Raw genomic sequence first — 20,073 nt, 5'->3', positions numbered from 1 at the left:
TTGCCAAAAACTCTACTGATAGTTCTTGTTCTACCTCCTAATGAGTATGTTAAGGGCAGAGCCTATTTATGCTGTCTCAGCAGGTGAATTTCTTGATCCAAATCCAAGGTGACACTCAAACACCCCAACCTGAAGACCCTAATGCTGTCAGTATAACCACATATTTTAGTATCCTTGATCCTAAAATACCTGTTACATGTTTTTAAATCAGGATTGTCTTACACCTCAGTAATGAACCTTGGACTGAAATCTCAGCATTCCTAGCATGGGTCCCCCCTTTGTTCGCTGTTGGCAGTAAAACATGTACTGGGGGGGGGTTAAAGCTGATGCCTCCCACAAAGGTAACCTCTCAACCATGTGCTCTCAATTACGTTACATTACTACCAGCTGCTGGTGCACCGCTGAAGTACTCAAACTGCCTTTCTAGTGGCTATTACATCTGCCAGAGTGATATCAGGACTAAAGGCCATCATACATAAAGAACCCTTTCTCATTTTCCAAAATGTCTGGTTAACTCTTCCCAGCAATCTTCATGCACAAAAGTGCACAAAAGTATACCAGCAGTTTCTCTAAATCAGCCTATTAGCCTCCACATGTTTCATCCTATCCCCATAGAACAAGGAGGAAAGGATCCTTTACACCCTAAATGTGCACAGAGAACTGAGATACTTGAAAGGAATACATGAAAAGAATTTAGACCAGTTATTAGTCTTTGCAAAGGGTAGAGAGGGAAGGCCTAATTCTAAATTGACCATTTCTAAATGGCTGACTTACTATATCGCCTTTTGTTACTCTCTCTATAGTAAGGTTGTACTAGGGAGTGTAAGAGCCATGCCACAAAAACCTCAGCAGCCACCACTGCCTTCCAAAAGAGAGATCAGTACCTAGGCTGTATTAAAAGCAGTTGTCTGGTCATTGTAATGTAGACAGGACTTCAGAGACCATGCATGCTTTGCAACAGCCAAACTGCAGAGTCTGCTGCAGGCTAAATCTGCTTCAGGCCAGTCACCTACTGGAGCATAAGCTCTGGGAATCTTGTCACATGTTATCACCACTGAACAGTGAGCAATATAAAGAATGTAGTAGAACGTGTTAGGGCTTTACCATAACTGTAGATAATGATGCTATTATTATTTATCACTTTTGTCTGTGGAAGTTGACTGGACAAGACCCATTTTCAGACGAGACCTGGGGGAGAAGCTTCACAAATAAAGCATGTGCAATGCATCAACAATAAATATTTTCTACATCATAAAAAATTACATATATTGCCTAATCTGTAGAGAGAGATTTAGTAAGGAATTATAAAAATTAACTGTAGGCAACTGTAACTGATTGGAAAAAGATAGTAGGAGTTAAGCTTAAGTTAAAGGACATGTAGGAAGAGAGTTGGTGGAACAGAGAAAGAGCAGATATTGGAGTTCTTTTAAATGGTGGAGTAAAAAGGGGAAGTGTATTTGTGAAATATGTAGAGAAGGGCAGATAAACTGAGAAGGGTTAAAAAGCAGTATGCTAGAGATGACTGGGAAGAATGATCTGCAGACAAGAATTGTCACTTGGGAAGGAAGGACAGTCGGGTTTGATTTGGTGGTGTTTAGACAAGGTCTTGAATGTGTAGGGATTTCATTCCAGGCTTTGGAGGCATAGTAGGAGTAGAGGGCATCTTCACCTGTGGTTTATGACTTGCTGATCAATGGCAGGAGGTCGTGCAGAAGAATATTCTGTAATGATGGTCATTTATCTGGACAGTATGACTTTGTGTGCAGTGATTAATGTGTGAGTAGGTAATGTATTGTAATGTGAAGCTTTTCTCCTCGGGCCTCCGCTGAAAATGGACCTGTGTCCAGTCGGACTTTCCCGATAAAGAAATGTAAAATAAATAAATAAAATAAAATAGTGCAATAAGTGAGACCATCATCTTTTCTCAAAAGTCTATAAGACACTGAAAAAAAATAGAGATTCCAGCCTCTCTTTGTAGTTTGTAGGAACTTTAGGCCTATGATCTTTTTGGTTAGGAACCTTTAGGGTCTTTCTAATTGTTTGATATGTTTAGTGAGGTACATGCCAAAGAGGGCATTGCACTCAGTAAGTGGTTTATTCAATGCTGAGTATAAGATTGCACTCAGTAAGTGGTTTAATCAATGCTGAGTATAAGATTGCACTCAGTAAGTGGTTTAATCAATGCTGAGTATAAGATTGCACTCAGTAAGTGGTTTAATCAATGCTGAGTATAAGATTGCACTCAGTAAGTGGTTTAATCAATGCTGAGTATAAGATTGCACTCAGTAAGTGGTTTAATCAATGCTGAGTATAAGATTGCACTCAGTAAGTGGTTTAATCAATGCTGAGTATAAGATTGCACTCAGTAAGTGGTTTAATCAATGCTGAGTATAAGATTGCACTCAGAGGGGTTGGGAGGATGGCCTAATGGTTAAGGTGTTTGCCTTACAGACACAAGGTACAGGGTTTGAATCTCACAGGGGATAATTGTCTAGGCTTAAAATGGCTCGCAAGGGCAGTTAGCCTAGTACTAATCTATGAATCTATGAATCTATGTAAGTGGTTTAATCAATGCTGAGTATAAGGGAGTGATTACCAATTTAGGCCTTGAAGATACTCCTTTTGCATTTGGCTGTATTAGGTAAAAGGATCACATGACAACCTTTGTCATATGGGAGTCAAAAGAAAGGGAATAATCAACCCAAGTTCCTAGGTTCATAACTATACTTTTTACGTCAAAGTTTCAAATAACTCAGAATTAAAATATTAAATAATGAAATTGGCATCCTGGATGTACTGCACATGGCATGAAATAAGTTTTGTAAGCACTGTGTCTGTTTCCAGTTAATAACTTTTTTGTCATATGTGTGTCAGTAACATAATTATGCTTTCCTTTAGTGATCTGTTTCAATGAAAATTCCTTCACAAAACTGAACTAAACCTCTCACAAACAGACCTTTAGTCCTGAATAAATCCTTTCTTGTGGCTATTTCTTCTTGTAATGCATTTTCCCTCCTTGTAAATAGTAACCATAATCCATTTTCCATTCACTTGGAGAGGTCATAATCCAGGCAGCCATGAAGGGAGTTTGTTCTCCATTTCTTAATACTGTCCTCATAAACTCTCTTGCTTAAAGTCTAAATGCATCATCATTCCCATGGTCTGGGGGTCTGACATCATACCAAACTTTAGACACCTGCCTGTAGGGTAGGCATTCATTTCCTTAAACCAGAGAACTATGTAGCATCCATGAAAGTACTTAGATCAGGAATGAGTATGTTATTTCATAGCCCTAAATCCTAGAAGTTGTTTTGGCATCTGATTTATAAAGCCAACATCCATAGCACACTTTTGTGTATACTCACTATTGCTATAGTGCCTGTTTTGCTTGGCAGGCATGCATATATTGTGGCCCAGTAGCTGCCTACAGCACACCAGTGAACTCCAGACCACCCTGTCCCTTTGAAGACAGAAGGCTGCACAGCCTTCTGCTTCCTGGAACTGCAAGCTAAGGTCAGCCACTCATTCCCATCCCCCAGCCAATTCCTGTAGTATATGAGCCACTACTCAATCTAGGTGGACTAGTTCACGGTCATGGCTTTATCTCTGTGTGCCACAGAGCCAATAACACCTTTTGTGACTGCTTGAACACTTCTTTTTTAGTGCTTTCTTCCAGTGCCTTTCTCTGGCCATCTTCACCTTTTAGCTGTCCTGCTGTCATTCCCACTTACTTGCCCATCCTCTTTCTGCTGTCCTGCTGTCCATGCCATTTACTTACTGTGCTCCCTGATGTTTCTACATTACTTCTTCCCTGCTACCCCCTGCTCAGTTTCCTCCCAACATAATGACCTTGTTAATGTAACCAAAAATCATTTGGCCACTTCTGTATATGACCATTCAACAAGCAGGGACTTAAGCTTTCTGGCGGTAAAGCTTATTCTGTTAATAATCAAGCTGTAATGCTCCCCAATGAAGAGGGCTGTTTGAAGTACAAACCATTATCCTTAAAAGTGATTTATCCGTCATCCCTATCTGTGGTAGAGTAATGTCCAAGACTGCTATGCAAACTACACACACACACACACACACACACACACACACACACACACACACACACACACACACACACACACACAAACGTGCACGCATACACGCAAGTGCATTCTTGATGTTTAATCATCTGTAATCCCTCTCATTCTCTAGGTATCCAGATTTATTTTGCTCCATTTTTTTCCTGATGCCTGCTGGTCATCAAGTGCCTCCTCTTGGCCAGTCACGCTAGATACCTTGACCTACTCCCTAGTTACATCACCGTATCCTTTAGTCCAATTTTACCAACGTCCCCAGCTCATTCCCAGACTCAGGTCAGTAGTGATGTAGAGAAACATTGTCTCTAAATCACAAGGTCTGGCAATTAAGATATATGGAAATGACTGTGTTGTGATAAAACAGTTTTCCCTTAACAGCTTTGAAATTTAATAAAACTCCAAAGTTAACAAAAGTGTATTCATCTCCACCATAATGGCAGCATTTTTCTGATCTATCAAACACACAGCTATAACAGCAGTAGTAACAGACACCCTCTGCCAACAACTTTATGCCTAAATCATAAGGCCTATAACATACACAGACTGCCGCTGTGGAACAGTGTACCTGTTGTTGTGTGTGTGGTTTGCATATTTGTTTCTTCCTTACTTATTTATATACTACATCACTGTGGTAGTACCTATGTTGACTATTCCATACTAGTTTTAGATTTTTATTAATTAATCTCCCCTTAATAGCACTCAGCTTAAACTTGACTAACATGTTGCCAAGGTCATCCCCTGCCATGTGCCTGTTTGTGTACCCAGGTCACTAACTCATACTCTTGTCACATGCACACTACAGATTAAAGTTAATAGTTAGTCATATGTGGGTTACTAGTGCCTCATGTGACTTTAGTGGCAATTATTCTAATGTGCTGACTCACTGACTATCCTGCCATTCGGATTGAAGGTGACCTCACTTTGCCTGTCCGGTGAAGTCCAGATTCTTATCTATGACCAAAAAATAGAATGTGCTTTAATTAATATTGTGCCCCTACAAGATACAGCTCCCATAGTGGCAGTACTTCCATTGCTCCAGCAGTTATGTACTGATGTGACTTGCTAAGGTGCCTTGGGTCTTGTGGATTGTTAAAATCCTGGCCTATAACAGCATCTAGCTTATTATATGACCATTTGTGACAGCTGCATACTGCTTTTAAATTTACCTGTAAGTACATGGACCACATTTTTTCACCCTGCCTTGTCACTCAAAAATGGATCAGTCTGCAGTAAAAAAAAGCATTTCAGTCAGTCAGAAGAATAAATAATTTATATGCTTATTTATTTGTTTGGCCGGGTTATTTTTGTTTGTTTGTTTACTTAATACTACTTTTCTTGACTTTAAGCTGTTTATGTTTAAGCACAAGATAAACATGAGAGTAATACAGGTGCATAACTTACCATTGTGATTCCTCTGATTGCCGGACTCACAAGGTACACTGGTGCCCTCTGAAACCCTTGGCTAATTTCCCAAGCACTAAAGAAGCAGTCTGACAGGAATATTACCAGCAACAAAGCACCAAGGACCTGTTGAAAGAAAAACACAATCTTGTTGTAAAAGATGCAATGCTTCTTACATTATGAAAGCATTTACAATGCTTTAACCTTTGCATGGTTCCTTTTTTAATTATATAAATTACAATGGACCAATATTACCAAATAAAATATAATTAAAAAGTAAATAAACACTGTGATACATGGGTATCACATACTTTTACCTTGTCTTGTTGTCAAACAAGCAGACGTACACAATGGCCAATATATTTTGCAGACACCTTAATGGTTATGGACATCAGCTGGGTGTAAAGACCCTGTGTTTGTAAAGTATAGCCAAACAGTCTAATTATGCTGCGATGATGAGGTCATAAAAAGGCTGAAACATGCATGTCCACTGCTAGTGGGGTTTGGCTTTATTGGCCTGAATGTATCCGAAAAACTTAAAAAGAAACAGTAAAAGGTTATGGACATTCAGAAGCCATATAGTTGAAACACTTGATGTCCTCAAGGTATCATTTGCATATATCCCATGGGCGTGTTTTACTGGAGGCTTAAAGTATCATACAGTAAAAACTCTAGCATTGGTTAGGTTTTTCTTGTATTTTTTACTAATTGGTTTGTCTATGTGACCTCTTTAATCTTTGATTTAGGCATACCTCTTCAAGCATTAGCTAACAACCCAGGTGCACATTGTCAAGACAACATTAATGGGCTAAAGTCAGTGGTCTGTCTCTATCTTTCTCATACACACACACACACACACACACACACACACACACACACACACACACACACACACACACACACACACACACACACGCACGCACGCACGCACACACACACACTCACTGAATGCCACTGAAGGGCCAGAGAAATACCTGCAATGCAAGGTGGGTGCATAAGCTTACTGACAGCCTCTGTTTATAAGCTAATTTAAGTGATTTAACCAGGTTTTGCAACAAATGAAAGTAAGAACCTTATGTAGTCGTGAAAGTACACCTTACCATGTAGCTTGCCAAATGATACTATTTTAACAAAGAACATAGAATCTAACTGTTTCAAACTTACTAGTACAAACAAACTTGAAGCCTCACATTGTAATATCACAACAGAGACATTCCGAGAACAATGTGATGTAAGCAAACACTTCTCCATGATAAATTAGTATGCAGGCTGCAATACTTTCCATGATGAATGCAGAAAGAGGAGACCATTACTCACTATAACAACATATTATCAACTAGTAATTACTGGAGTAATGCCATACTTTGTAAGTGAACAAAGCAAGTGTTGTAGCACTGAAATCTCTAAGTAAATAAAGCAAGTGTTGTAGCACCGAAATCACAACATAACTATATGACTACAGATAGCCTAGCTCTCCTGTGTAGTGACAAGGGCTTACTATCTATCAATATTTGGGAGTTTTGAAAACATATTTAGTACTCCAGTGAGTTTATGTTTCAGTGTGTGTGTGTGTGTGTGTGTGTGTGTGTGTGTGTGTGTGTGTGTGTGTGTGTGTGTGTGTGTGTGTGTGTGTGTGTGTGTGTGTGTGTGTGTGTGTGTGTGTGTGTGTGTGTGTGTGTAATGATATGGGCAAGTGCCAGCATAGCCAGCTGAAGATTTATAAAGAATGATATATCCTTTGAATATCAAGCTGATTTATACAAGATGCTTGTGTTACAAATGTATTAGAAATGTATGTTGTTGTATGTCATTTGTATATCAAACTGATTTGTACAGAAGCTTGTGCTGAAAATGTATTTGTGAGCTTTGCTTGTGTTAATTGTGTCAAAATGTATCAACAGTGCACCCTGCTGGAATGAAATTAAATGTACATATATTATTGCAACTGAATTAAATGCACCAGCTAGCTTACTTTAAGAAAAATAAGGGAAATGTAAATGAGCTGTTAAACCATTAAAATGGCACCCCACAGTGCTGAATACGACCAGAGATGCTAGGTCTGGGAAAAAGCCTTTTTTTCATTAGCTCAGTAAAAAGATGGGAAGCCCCAGGCACTGCCATAAACATTTAGATGTGTATTTAGCTGTCTATGATAAATTCTCTTCTCAGCTTCAAAGGGGAATAATGGAAAAAGCTAGAGTCAGGTGACCAGATGAGGTCATTCTGCCAGCCCTCTTGGAAATTATATTTTAGATATTAAAAAGAGAATAAATAATATAAGTACTCTCAAAGATTAGATACGTTCTACAGGAACCAGTCACAATAAAAGTTTAAATGTATTTAATAATAAATAATAAAACAGCATAAAAATACTGAATATATATTCACAGTAAGTCACAGAGTTCAGATCATAGGAAATATTGAAAAGAACATTGATGAACAGACTCAGACAAATACAGAAAAACAATATTTAAACTAAGCTTCACTATATTCCTGACTAATCTAAAAGAATTACTGTTCCCTAGTTGAGTTACTTACTACTATAAGGCAATATTCCGAGGGTGAGGGTCTTTCTAGTCAGGCTTCCCAAACACAATACTCAGTACTCTGAGATTTATATTTGTACTATCTAAAATATAATTTCCAAGAGGGCTGGCAAAATGATCTCATCTGATCACCTGACTCTAGGTTCTCACAGTATTCCTCCTTGAAGCTGAGACAAGAATTTAGCGTAGACAGCTAAAATACACAGCTAAATGTTTATGGCAGTGCCTGGGGCTTCCCCTCTTTTTATTGAGCTAATGAAAAAAGGCTTTTTCCCAGCCCTATCATCTCCAGTCCTATTAAGCACTGTGGGGTACTGTTTTAATGGTTTAACAACTCCTTTACATTTCTCTTATTTTTCTTAAAATAAGCTAGCTGGTACATTTAATTCAGTTGCAATAATACATACATATTTCTTTTCATTCCAGCAGGGTGCACTGTTGATACATTTTGACACAATTAACACAAGCAAAGCTCACAAATACATTTTCAGCACAAGCATCTGTACAAATCAGTTTGGTATACAAATGATACACAGTTCTAATACATTTGCAACACAAGCATCTTGTATTAATCAGCTTGATATTCAAAGGTCATATCATTCTTTACAAAACTCCAACTGGCTATGCTGGCACTTGCCTATATCATCACAGTGTGTGTGTGTGTGTGTGTGTGTGTGTGTGTGTGTGTGTGTGTGTGTGTGTATATATATATATATATATATATATATATAGAGAGAGAGAGAGAGAGATGCACACACACACACACACACACACACACACACACACACACACACACACACACACACACACACACACACACACAGGTCTATGTTTGGCTACCGAAATAAAAATAACTTGAATTGCTAAATGTCAAACTGGAAACAGCAAAATGGATATTTAGCAAACACCAACAACATCGAAAATAAAGTCATCGAATGGCCATAGTCGACCAACATTGCAAACTCAACCAACCAAAGTGAGGGCCCAGCCCCCACACCCCCTAACTATATATACCAACTCTAAGATCGCACTACAGTCTGGAATAGGACAAATTTAAAAGGTTTCCCTTCACTTATCTTTGCATTGTGTTACCTCCTGGTTTTTGGCCAATTATGGCCATTCAATGAATTTATTTTCAATGGTGTTGGTGTTCGCTAAATGTCCATTTCTCTGTTTTCAGTTCAACATTCAGCCATTCGAGTTATTTTTTTTTCAGTAGATGAACATAGACCCCACACATGCTTACACACACACACACACACACACACACACACACACACACACACACACACACACACACACACACACACACACACACACACACACACACACACACACACACGCATGCATGCACGTGCACACACACATGCACACACATGTATATGTATAAATGTCCATAACTTGAGAAGTCCTTGTAAAGTTATAAATGGTGTAATTTCCAAATTCCATTTGGTGTGGAGTTTCTGAAATTCTGCTGAAGGAATAAGTAGTACATTATTGCAAAAATTAGTCAATAATTTTTTCAAGAGGACCATGGCCTTAACAGTATCAAGTCTCATCCTCAGATAAGCAGTTCTGTAGGAAATAGCATTCATAATAAAATTAGCAGTAGTAAAAAGTGCATCTTATAACTGATCTTTGATCAGCTGAGTACCTAAAGTAATTATACTGTTTTGACTTGACATGTCTTCCAAACAGTCTGTGTAGAACACCAGAGTGAGGGAGGACTTTTGACTAGGAGAAAATTTGATTTCATGATGCTCTGTTTATGCTTTTAAGTACTGAATATTTTTCACTGCAGAAATTTAGGATTTTTGAAAGGTAAATACATTCAAAAAACATTCTGGTATAATTATCAAAATGGATGCAAACAGAACACCCATTCCTTGTTCAATTTTGCAAACCAAATATAAAGATTTACCAAAAGCTGTACAGTCATATGTAACTCCAGATTAGGGACCTTGAATCCACAAGTCAACTGATCTGCTCTCAGCATTTCCCATGGATCCTTTAGGGACTTTAAATCAAGAAGTCAGCTGATCTGCTATTAATATTCCCAGCGGATCCTTGTAAAGCTTCCCCTGCACAGAAACTTAGTGCAGATTTATCTAAAATCATTGTATCTGTTTGTTTTACTTTTAACAGTGTTATTTTTTTCTTGTAACTTTTGGTTTGAATGCAAAGAGGTTAAACTCTTATCTGAATTATGGGAGGAGCTGAAAAGTAACATTTTATTTACCTAAGTAGAACATGACAAATATTAATTTTTGAAAGTTGCCAGGTAAAGCTGCTCCGACACTTTTGGATTTCATTGTAAACAATTTACATTTTACAGTGTTTCTTGTCTTTTACTCTTGGTTCATTACAGTTTGTTTTACTTATAATTTATTTTATCTGGAGTTAAAGAAAAAGGTGTATTTTGTGCACTGACAGTTAGCAAATGTGTTGTTGTCTTTGACTAAAATGGATTAGTTCTTTTTCAAATTGCTAACTCTTTACTTATTCTGATTTTAAGTACTGTGACTTTTGAGTTGCCTCTGCCTTACAGAAATTTGACTTTAGAAGCTCTTTCCAATCTTATCTCACTTGATTGTGCTAGTCAGATTATAAGATCACACTGGGAAGGCCCTTCCCTTAGATTGATAACATTTCAGTTACTGTACCTTTCATATCTTACTGCCCACTACCTACATATTGCAATATCTACAGCATTAACCCCTTTTACAAGCTTAAAAATCAACAATATCCACAACAAGCTTATTGACTGCTGGAGAACCAGTATACCTCTCAACTGTCAGAATTTTTGCAGAATGTCTAGATTTTTGCCTCATATTTTTGGTATGTTTATGATTTTTTTGGCAAAAAAAATGAGAATTGGAGTCCCTAAATAATGACGACCACTTGAGCTTTGAAGTTCACATCATCCATGTAGCACACACTCATCCACGCAGGGGCCAAAATGCATTGCTACCCACACCTACTGCTTGCATACTTCTATTACAAATCATTACAGCTGTAAGCCTGTTCCCTAAGGTCCCCTAGGCCTGCAAAAAGTTACAAGGTCCTTGTAACTGGTGATTCCATAGTTAGGCACATCAACAATGCACTCACAACACTGGGCAAGGAGAGGGTTACAGTAAGCTGTCTCTCTCTCTCTCTCTCTGGTTCCAGGATTAAGGATGTTACAAGGGTTCTTAGGACCATTAATAATAACTGTTAAATAAGAGTATCTGCTTGTGGATGCCCATGTGGAAGTTAATGATTTTAGGTGCCCCACCCTAGAAGAGATGCAGACCAGTAATACTGAGCTCTCATCTTATGTCTCCAAAAATGGAAAGTCACTAGTACTGAGCAGTACTTTACCCTCACCAAGAATGATGTCTGGGTTCAAACAGGCTTCAACAACTCGCTACTTAACTGGTGTTATTCCAGGGAAACCCATCATGTATCTGCCTAGGGTGAGATTGTTAACAGACCTTCTTGCTACACCATGAGGAGTCTGCATATTTCAACACATCATTGTTGCATACTAGTCGAAGTCCGTGCTGCCCTTTTAGTGCCTTTATAGGAAAAGTTTGTCTCACGACATGCTTAGTAAACTCAAATGCAGACAAAACAAGGTAATACTGCTCAGTGCTAGAAGCCTGAATAGCAAATTGTCTAAGGCCTTCCTCTACTTGAAGGCAAACATATTTGTGTAGTTATGAAAACATGGTTCTACTGCAAAGACAAAACTCCCTCTATACAAGGTTTCATCTCTTAGTATGCATTCAGGAGCACAGGGGGCTATGGAACATAGCCTTGCATGTTAGGTGATTCTACTGTTTCATGTCAACTAATGCATAATGCTATGCTGGAACTTGCACAGGTTCAGATAACTCACAAAGATTGACCTTCCATATTTTTCCATCTATATGTCCACTTCTATTTCCACTGTGATATCACTGTTTATCCAAGTCAGATCAAATAATCTGTCTAACAAAGTGAGTACACTTATTATGAGTTACTTTAACTACCCCTCTATAAATTGAAATACCTATACAGGTAGCAACAAATATGCTCAACGATTGCTGGATTTTATTAATGCAAATTGCCTTGATCATATTATTGCCCTCCCCACCAGGAATGACAATCTTCTTGACCTTGTCCTTACCAGCTTTGGTCCTTCTTGTGCTACCTCTGTTCACGATCTCCTTAGAAAACTCAGGTGACCTAGTGCAAACCTTCTGCCTAAAACATATTTCAAAACCCCAAATTACAACTAGAGTATTTTATGATCACTACAAAAAACAACATCTTCCTATCCACATACCTTCTTTTTCAACTGTAAATGGCACACTTTGTCTAAACAAAGAATCCATTGATAACATATACCCCCATTTCCTAATAAAACAGGCACAACAATCAGTCTGTTTCCCTTGGCCATATAAACAAGCTTTACAGCAAAAAGAAGAAACTTCAGGTTATCTGTAATAGATTTCCAATAAACCAATATAACATGGGCTTAAAACTAATAAGTAAAACACATATGCACACCACCAAGATGTACAAGGTCAGGTGCAATCTGAAGTCTACCACCAGTTCTAAAGAGAGCCACAATGCCTTCCTGAATTACATTAGGAAACTTGGAAATCATGTATCACTGCACAAAACTTATTTGCAATGGAGTCTTCCACTCTGATTCTGAAGCTATTGCTAGTATCCTTGCAGACAAATTCAGTGTTAATGCTATGCCCCTTATCCAGTCAGATGTTATCTGACTACCAAACATCCCATCCCAAAATCACCTTAGACCGAGTTACATCCACAGTAAAATGGAACCTGATAATATCCCCAGGTGTTTGCTAGTAAGCTTCAAACTCATCCTGAGCATCTTGATATAAGTCTTTCCACTGATTACATTCATGAGGTATAGGGTGTGGCTATGAAAACACCATTACACAAAGGTAGCCTCAAAATAATCTCTGGAATCAATAGACCTATTAGTCACACAAGTCTCATCTGTTAATTTATAGAGCTTATAAATATCAAGTTGATGAACAGTAAAATAGGTAACCTGCAAATCCTAGATCCAAACAAGTATGGATCTGTGAAAGTAGATTATGCCTATTAACCTTTGCCAATTTCTTTAGAATTGTCTTGAAGCCTGGATTAGGGCCTGAAAGCTTATAACACTTACCTCCACCTCACGGAGGTCTTTGATACATCTGACATGCTGTTATCATGAATAAACTCTCCAGACTTAACATGAACATATACTCTTCTAAGTAACCTTAAACCAAAAGAACCCACATTGTTAAAAGAAGGAGTACCTCCTCTAGCCATGAGGAGTGTCACCAGCAGAGTTCTGCGGGGCTCTTTCTTGTGCCTACTGCTCTTTGGCATCTACTTCTTAGAAGTGAGACCAAATGTCAATGGACTGTGGCTAACTAAGTTTGCTGACAGCTACAAACTGAGTGCAATTGTCAAATTCAGCTTGGGCATTCAAATACTCTAGCAGGGCCTGGAACACATCAACAACTAATATGTCAGTCATGGGCTTACTTTAAATGACAAAAAAATGTAATACATTTACCTTTGGGAAAGACACTCCCCTCTTTATGATGTACCAGTAGTATCCCTAACAAAACAGTCACAATTAACCTTGACTTGGGCATCTATGTTAAGAACAATCTTTCTTTTATCACCATGTCTCAGCTCTGATTAGGAAGTCCTTCTACCTTGCTTAGTTGTTCTGTAGGGTATCTCCTCTAGGTTGCATGAAGTCTTCATCTCTTTACACTTTGCAAAAAAATCTTTAATTATATTAAACAGTTTGCATATTTGACTTACATAAAAGACTTCTTCAGATGCTGTTAAAAAAATTACAAACATCATTAAATAACTTTATCTCATAATCAAATAGACCAATAGCTAAAGCTTTAAATGTCTGTGTTTCAGCTTACACCTAAAATTCACTGCATTATTTGAATCCAGAACAAACACAGTTATTTAATTTAATGTGTTACATGTAGTCATTAACATCTAAAACGTTTCCAAAGCATCCAGCACATAGAACTGAAATCTATCAGAATGTTCAGAAATTCCTGCATACCTTGCTAATGCACTTTTCAGGTTGTTTACTCTGATCTCATAAGATTGCTCATACATTATTTCATTCAGTTTTCTGTGAGGTTTGAAATTTCTGACATACACATATCCATAGAAAATCTGCCCCTGAGATCTATAGTGACTTCACAAGGAGCTAAACTTAAATCACTGGTGAGTTTTATAGAATATTTTTAAAGGAAATAGTGACTTCTGTTTAGTCATACATAAAAGCTTCTAAACAAGAAGATTTTTCAGCTACACAGTCTAAGCTACCCAGAAAGGCTAAAAGCGATCCTTCTCAGTGAGTCTCACACAGACTACTGACTGGTCATCTCTCTTTAGCCTTCTTACACTGAAAGTTCATACCTGTTTTGACCTCCTCCATATTTACAGAATCAACAGTCTATGTAACACTCAAGCCAAAATCGTCAGTCTCCTCCATAAGCTCAGTAACACTTGCTAGAATGAGAGATGCATAACCCAATGCCTTCCCTGCCTTTGGAATAAAATCATTCTATTTGCTAAACAAAGTAATACCCAATCTATTTTCAAAACCAGACTTGACGATTTGAAGGGAGGCCATAAATTCATGTTGGAGGTATATGGAAATAATCTCCTAGGAGTAACTGATATACTTCAATGACCAAAGGATGCCATGGCTAAGCTTCTTGAAGGCCCTTTGGCCATAAGCTTAGTATGATCCCATAAGTCTATGTCTAGCACTGAATGCACAGAAGCATGCCATGCATATACCAGAACTCAGTGCATGTTTCCTCCTCCTGGCTAATGATCGTGAACAACAAATATCGAATGATGACTCTTGGCCATGTGGAAATCTCTTAGAGTGCTCAGGCTTAACTGTAAACTAGCCTTCTGGTTCCACATTTCCAGAAGTCAGGAGAGCTACTTGATGAAAGGATATGTTCAGGATTGCTTATAAGGAGTGTCAGGAACTGGGGGAAAGAGGAAGGGGGCTGAACAGAAAGCCCGAAGCAATCACAGTGCATGAATGAATGAAGCTGTGAAACAATAACAGTAATAAGTTATATTTGGATGAAAATAGAATGAAGAATGGTGACAAAAATAAAAACTGAGACTAAATAACGCCATTGTCCTAGCTAAACTGGTACACTGAGGCATATAGTACATGCACCTGAACAAACCAATAGACTGTCACTGTGTCTTTTAAGACATCTCCACTGCCATTCCCTCCACAGCCTGACTGAGATGGTTTAAAATTAGCAGCAAACTTAAATTTCTTCACCGCACTTTCAGTAACGTGCTGATTTGCACAATTCCTACTAATAAATCTCCTTCTCTCCCTCACTTAGCACAACTGTTCCAGTACCTGAGATCAGGTAACAACAGCCTCCATACAGCAACAGTAGGTCACAGAATGCATCTAGTAAACTGTAGGCTGTCAACTCAAACTGTGGCAGCCATGTACTCCGTGTTTGTCACCATTAATTCTACTAACAAGTAAGACGCCTTTGCAACTCTTCATTGAACCTGCCTGTTTGGGGGCAGCAGGCATATGCTACGAATATCACAGTGTACACTTTATAAAAATAACTTATTTATTTTGTACAATAAGATGTGTTAGAAATGAATTGTTCTAACTGATAAATTTAAAATGAGATATGCAAGAATTTGTTTTGACTGTCATGTTTGTCCCTTTTTAAAGGCAACCCAGGAGCACTGTCTGATTAAGTGACTTGATCAGAATCACACTGCACACAAAAAGAGGCTGAGGAACTCACACCCTGATTTATGATTATATATTTTGTTAACAGTCATTTTTTTTCCAGAATGCTTGTTTGGCTATATTTACATATGGGATACTTTCGATCAATCAAATGTGCAGCTGAAGAAGGGCAAAGTGCATGCTCTGACCAACTGAATGTACAACCTATCATAAAATGCTGGTAATTTTGTGCTGGAGGTTGCAGTACTACAGGAATCAGGAATGAATGCTATTTTCAGTGGGTACTCAATCAATTTAAATGGATCAACTGTGACTCAGCGACTGCTCATTTTGAACAACTGACATACACTCTCATAGGTTGATAGGTTCATAGGTTCATACTAGGCTATCTGCCCTGGGGCAATTATAAGCCTAGCCCGATTCTGTATGGCTTGATTTGAGCATACTGTGCCCTTTTTAAGGTTTAGTTTACTGTGCCTCTGTCTAATAGTGACAGTAATCCCTGGGACAAACCTACAATCCCCATCCACTTATCGAGATTCTTCTTGAAGAGATTCAGTGAGGTGCTCTGCCTCACATGAACTGGAATTCTATAGCCTCTGGGTTATGAACCTGTCCCTCCAGCAACTTCTATTTATTTCTGTGCTGAGGTTCAAGTCCATTTAGATTTACTGAGGTGGAGCATGTCCATTAATTCTGGATTTGACATAGCTTTGTATGTCAGGCATAGATTATGCAACTGAGTAGAGCTGGAGTTTTTAACCGAGCAGCATATGGCATCTGTTTGAGACCCTTGATCCTCTTGGTGAGATACTTTTGGGGTCTTTCTAATTGCTGCAGGTGTCGGGTAAGGTACATCCCAACATTGTATTCTATGATGGGCCTGATGAGGGATGAATAAAGGGCACGATTACCTCTCTTGATCTACTTGTGAAACCCTTCGTGATGAGGTGGGCTATGTAGAAGGTCTTTCTAACCACTTTGGCAATGTGGTTTTCAAAGGAGAGATTGCTATCAACTTGGGTCCCCAGGTCCCTAATAACTTTCTCTGTACTTAATGGGTTTCCGCCTATGTGGTAATTTCTGGGCACATTGTTTTGCCAGAGGGTATGGCTATACATTTTTTGGCATTTAGCTTTAAACCATGGTGCTGGCACCAATTATCTGTCTCTGTGAGACCTTTTTGAAGGATGTTTGTGTCAGCTGGAGAGTTGATTATGGCCCAGTTTGCAGTAACTTGGTGAGCCATAGTCCTCCAAAAGTATATACCGAACAAGAGTGGTCCCAGGACAGAACCCTGTGGGACACCACTTGTGACAGTCTGACATGGCTCCTGCAACTCTCACTCTGTGGGTTCTGTCTTTGAGCCAGTTCCATCTTGTGACATAGGGGTTTATATTTAAGCTGGATAGCTTATCTATGATGGCCAAGTGGGGTATTGTGTCAAATGCCTTTGCAAGGTCCAGATAGGCTGTGTGGACTACCTTCCCTTCATCTATGGCTTTGGTGACTGTTTCAAAGAAGTCAACCAGGTTCAAAAGGCAGGATCTGCCCTTGACAAAGCCGAACTGGGTAGGATCTAGTGTTTGTAGGTCCCCAATTTCTTTGTTTATGAGCTCCATGATGATCCTCTCCATAGCCTTGCAGACTAAGCTAGTCAGGCTTATGGGGCGATAGTTTCCAGGGTCTGTAGAGGCTCCACTTTTGTGGAGTGGGGCCACTGTTGCTGTACGCCATTCTGTGGGCACATATCCTGTAGTGAGGCTGAGATTGTATAGCTGTTTTATTTGAGGGATTAGTTCCTCTTGTAGTTCATGTAAACCTGGGACACCATCTGGTCCCATGGAAGCAGTGTTTTGCTTTGGAGAGGGCAGCCTTCACCTGAGCATCTGAGATGTTTGGGAGGCAGCCATAGATACTTGCTCTTTTGGGGGAGGGGTGGAGAAGTTTGCACTGAACCTGTCTGCCAGGATATTGGCGATGTCTGTGGGTTCAGTGTATTTTTGTCATTTAGAATCAACTCAGAACAAGTCTGGGAGTTGCATCCCAGGTTTCTAACATAACTGAAAAAGCCTTATGATTGTCTTTGGTGTCCTGTGCAATTTTTCTCTCGAAGCTGGCCTTGGAGGATTTTATGAGGGATCGTAATTTTTTGCTAGTACTGATCAGAGATGCCTTCCCTATTAGGGATTTTGCTCTATCATGTAGTAGCTTCCTCCTTCTGTTGTACAGTTTATTTATGGCAGGGGTCCACCAGACTGGCCGCCTTTGGATGATTGGGTCTTGGTTTTGTTTGGGATAGCATGATCCATGCATTCCTGGAGATGTCCGTAGAATGCATTTATATAGGATTCTGCAGTTTGGGCTGTAGTTTCCACTGGCCCTGTGGCCTTGAAGGATTCCACTTCAGTTTTGAGAAGTGAGAAGTTCACTTTTGAGAAGTTTTTCACTGTGGTTTTCTGGGCTGGGAGTGGGTTCGGGATGTGGACATCCAGTGAAATTAATTTATGGTCTGATCTTACCAATGAGGGATATACTTCTGGTGTGGAGCATAGAGTCCCCATGTTGGTAATGATCAGGTCTAGTATGTTGTCCCCTCTTGTGGGAGTGGTGACTAGTTGTTCCATAGCATTTGAGTTTATAATTTCCAGGAATCTTTGGGCTGAGGTGTTGGGGCTTGAGTAGTGCTTCCAGTCAATGTTTGGGTAGTTGAAGTCACCCAATATAATGGTGTTCGGAGAGATCTTCATGTTCTCCAATGTTTTCAGGAAAATGGGATTCCTGACTTTGAGAGGGTGGTCTGTAGGATGCTATAAACTGAAAAGCAGTCTTGCCCACTGTTAGTTGCACATGGATGGTCTCCGATACTGCAATGCCACTAACCTGGAGGTGTGGATATCCTTGATAAATATGGAAACTCCCTCCTTTTGTGGTTAAAAGCATGATATGAGGTATAGCCTGGTAGTGCTGGGGTGCTCTCTGGAGCCTTGAACCAGATTTCTGTCACTGCACAGATATTGATGTTCTCCATACTGTGGAGAGCGTGCCTGCATCTTGAGGTTAAGACTTCTGGCATTTAGTTTCTTGTTCCTTGTGCTGTCTATGGGGGTGGGTTTGACTTTTGAGCCGGCACTATGGGGGTGGAAAGAGCCTTTGCCAATATCCAAAGCCCAGTGGTGACAGGTGCAAGCCATCCGCATGTCATCCCAGGCTGACAGACACTGGATCCCCTTTGAATGACACCAACATTTTAGCCAATTGTTAAAATCGATCATTTTGTCTTTGTACTGTGGCATCATTCTAGGTGAGGGTAAGATGCTGCTCAAGGTCAGGATGTCTCTTTTCATGTAGTCCAGGAGGTCATTCACACCAGCATGTACAATGACTGAGTCATATTTGTATTTGCTTTGGAGTGACCTGATCCTAGCACCCGACAGGCAGCTCACTGTGACCTTCTCTTTATTTAGCCTGGTGAGTGTGTCTGACAATAGAGTCACCTATAACAAGAGTATCAGGTGTGTTATTCAGCCTTAAGGGCTGTGGCTGCTTGGCACACTGACTTTGTGGGTTATGTGTTGTGTGTGTTTTGTTTTGAGGTAGCGTTTGCTTGGATGTCTGCTTTGGAGGTCTCTGTTGCTTAGGTAGATTTTTATTTAGAGCGTGTATTTATGTATTTGGTTCGCTGATGTGGTGGGACTATGTGATACTGTAATTGTGTTGTGTGAGGTTACCTTCTCCTCCTGACTGGTTACACCAGTTTTGAGATGAGAGAGCACAGCCTCCAGTTTGGCTAAATAGTTGCATCTCTCACATATATTTGAACCTGTTTGGAGGAGGAGAGGGTTGTCCGTGTACATGAGACAGTTGTAACATTGCCTCAAAATTCCCAGATTCACCAGCTGGACTGGAGAGGAAACCATTGACTGACCTTTGGACATGCTAGAGTAATAGGGAAACTGAATTTAAGATGGACCAATAGAGAGAGAGTATAAGAGTAAGTAGTGCTTATGGTTTAATAGTGCTAACTTGTAGGATTACTTAATTGGACCAGTGAAGGGCCTTAGAATGAGAATATGGTGTTTAAATTGAGAGATAGAGCAGTTCTAAGGGAAAATGTGAAGAGCAGACTTTGTGGAGCCAGGAATAGTTTAAACCCAATTAAAAGAGGGTTTTAAGAGAGGAAGATGAAGGAGTTTTGGAATTGACCCAGAATGGCCAATAAAACTACAGTTTCAAGTCAGTA

General features: G+C 39.4%; 1 protein-coding gene across 1 annotated transcript in view; it reads right to left on the bottom strand.

The window, feature by feature from the left end:
• LOC122816398 (multidrug resistance-associated protein 1-like) overlaps positions 1–20,073 on the bottom strand; it is a 786,965-nt gene that overhangs the window by 722,795 nt on the left and 44,097 nt on the right. Inside the window, exon 3 of the mRNA XM_044089156.1 lies at positions 5,490–5,615. Coding sequence (XP_043945091.1) covers positions 5,490–5,615 — 126 coding nt within the window. The remainder of the gene's footprint in view (positions 1–5,489; positions 5,616–20,073) is intronic.

The sequence above is a fragment of the Protopterus annectens genome, chromosome 12.part0, assembly GCF_019279795.1.
Source record: "Protopterus annectens isolate FY-2018-M chromosome 12.part0, PAN1.0, whole genome shotgun sequence".
Lineage (NCBI taxonomy): Eukaryota > Metazoa > Chordata > Ceratodontiformes > Protopteridae > Protopterus > Protopterus annectens.
The sequence above is the reverse complement of the archived record's forward strand: the minus strand, read 5'-3'. Positions and strand labels throughout refer to the sequence as shown.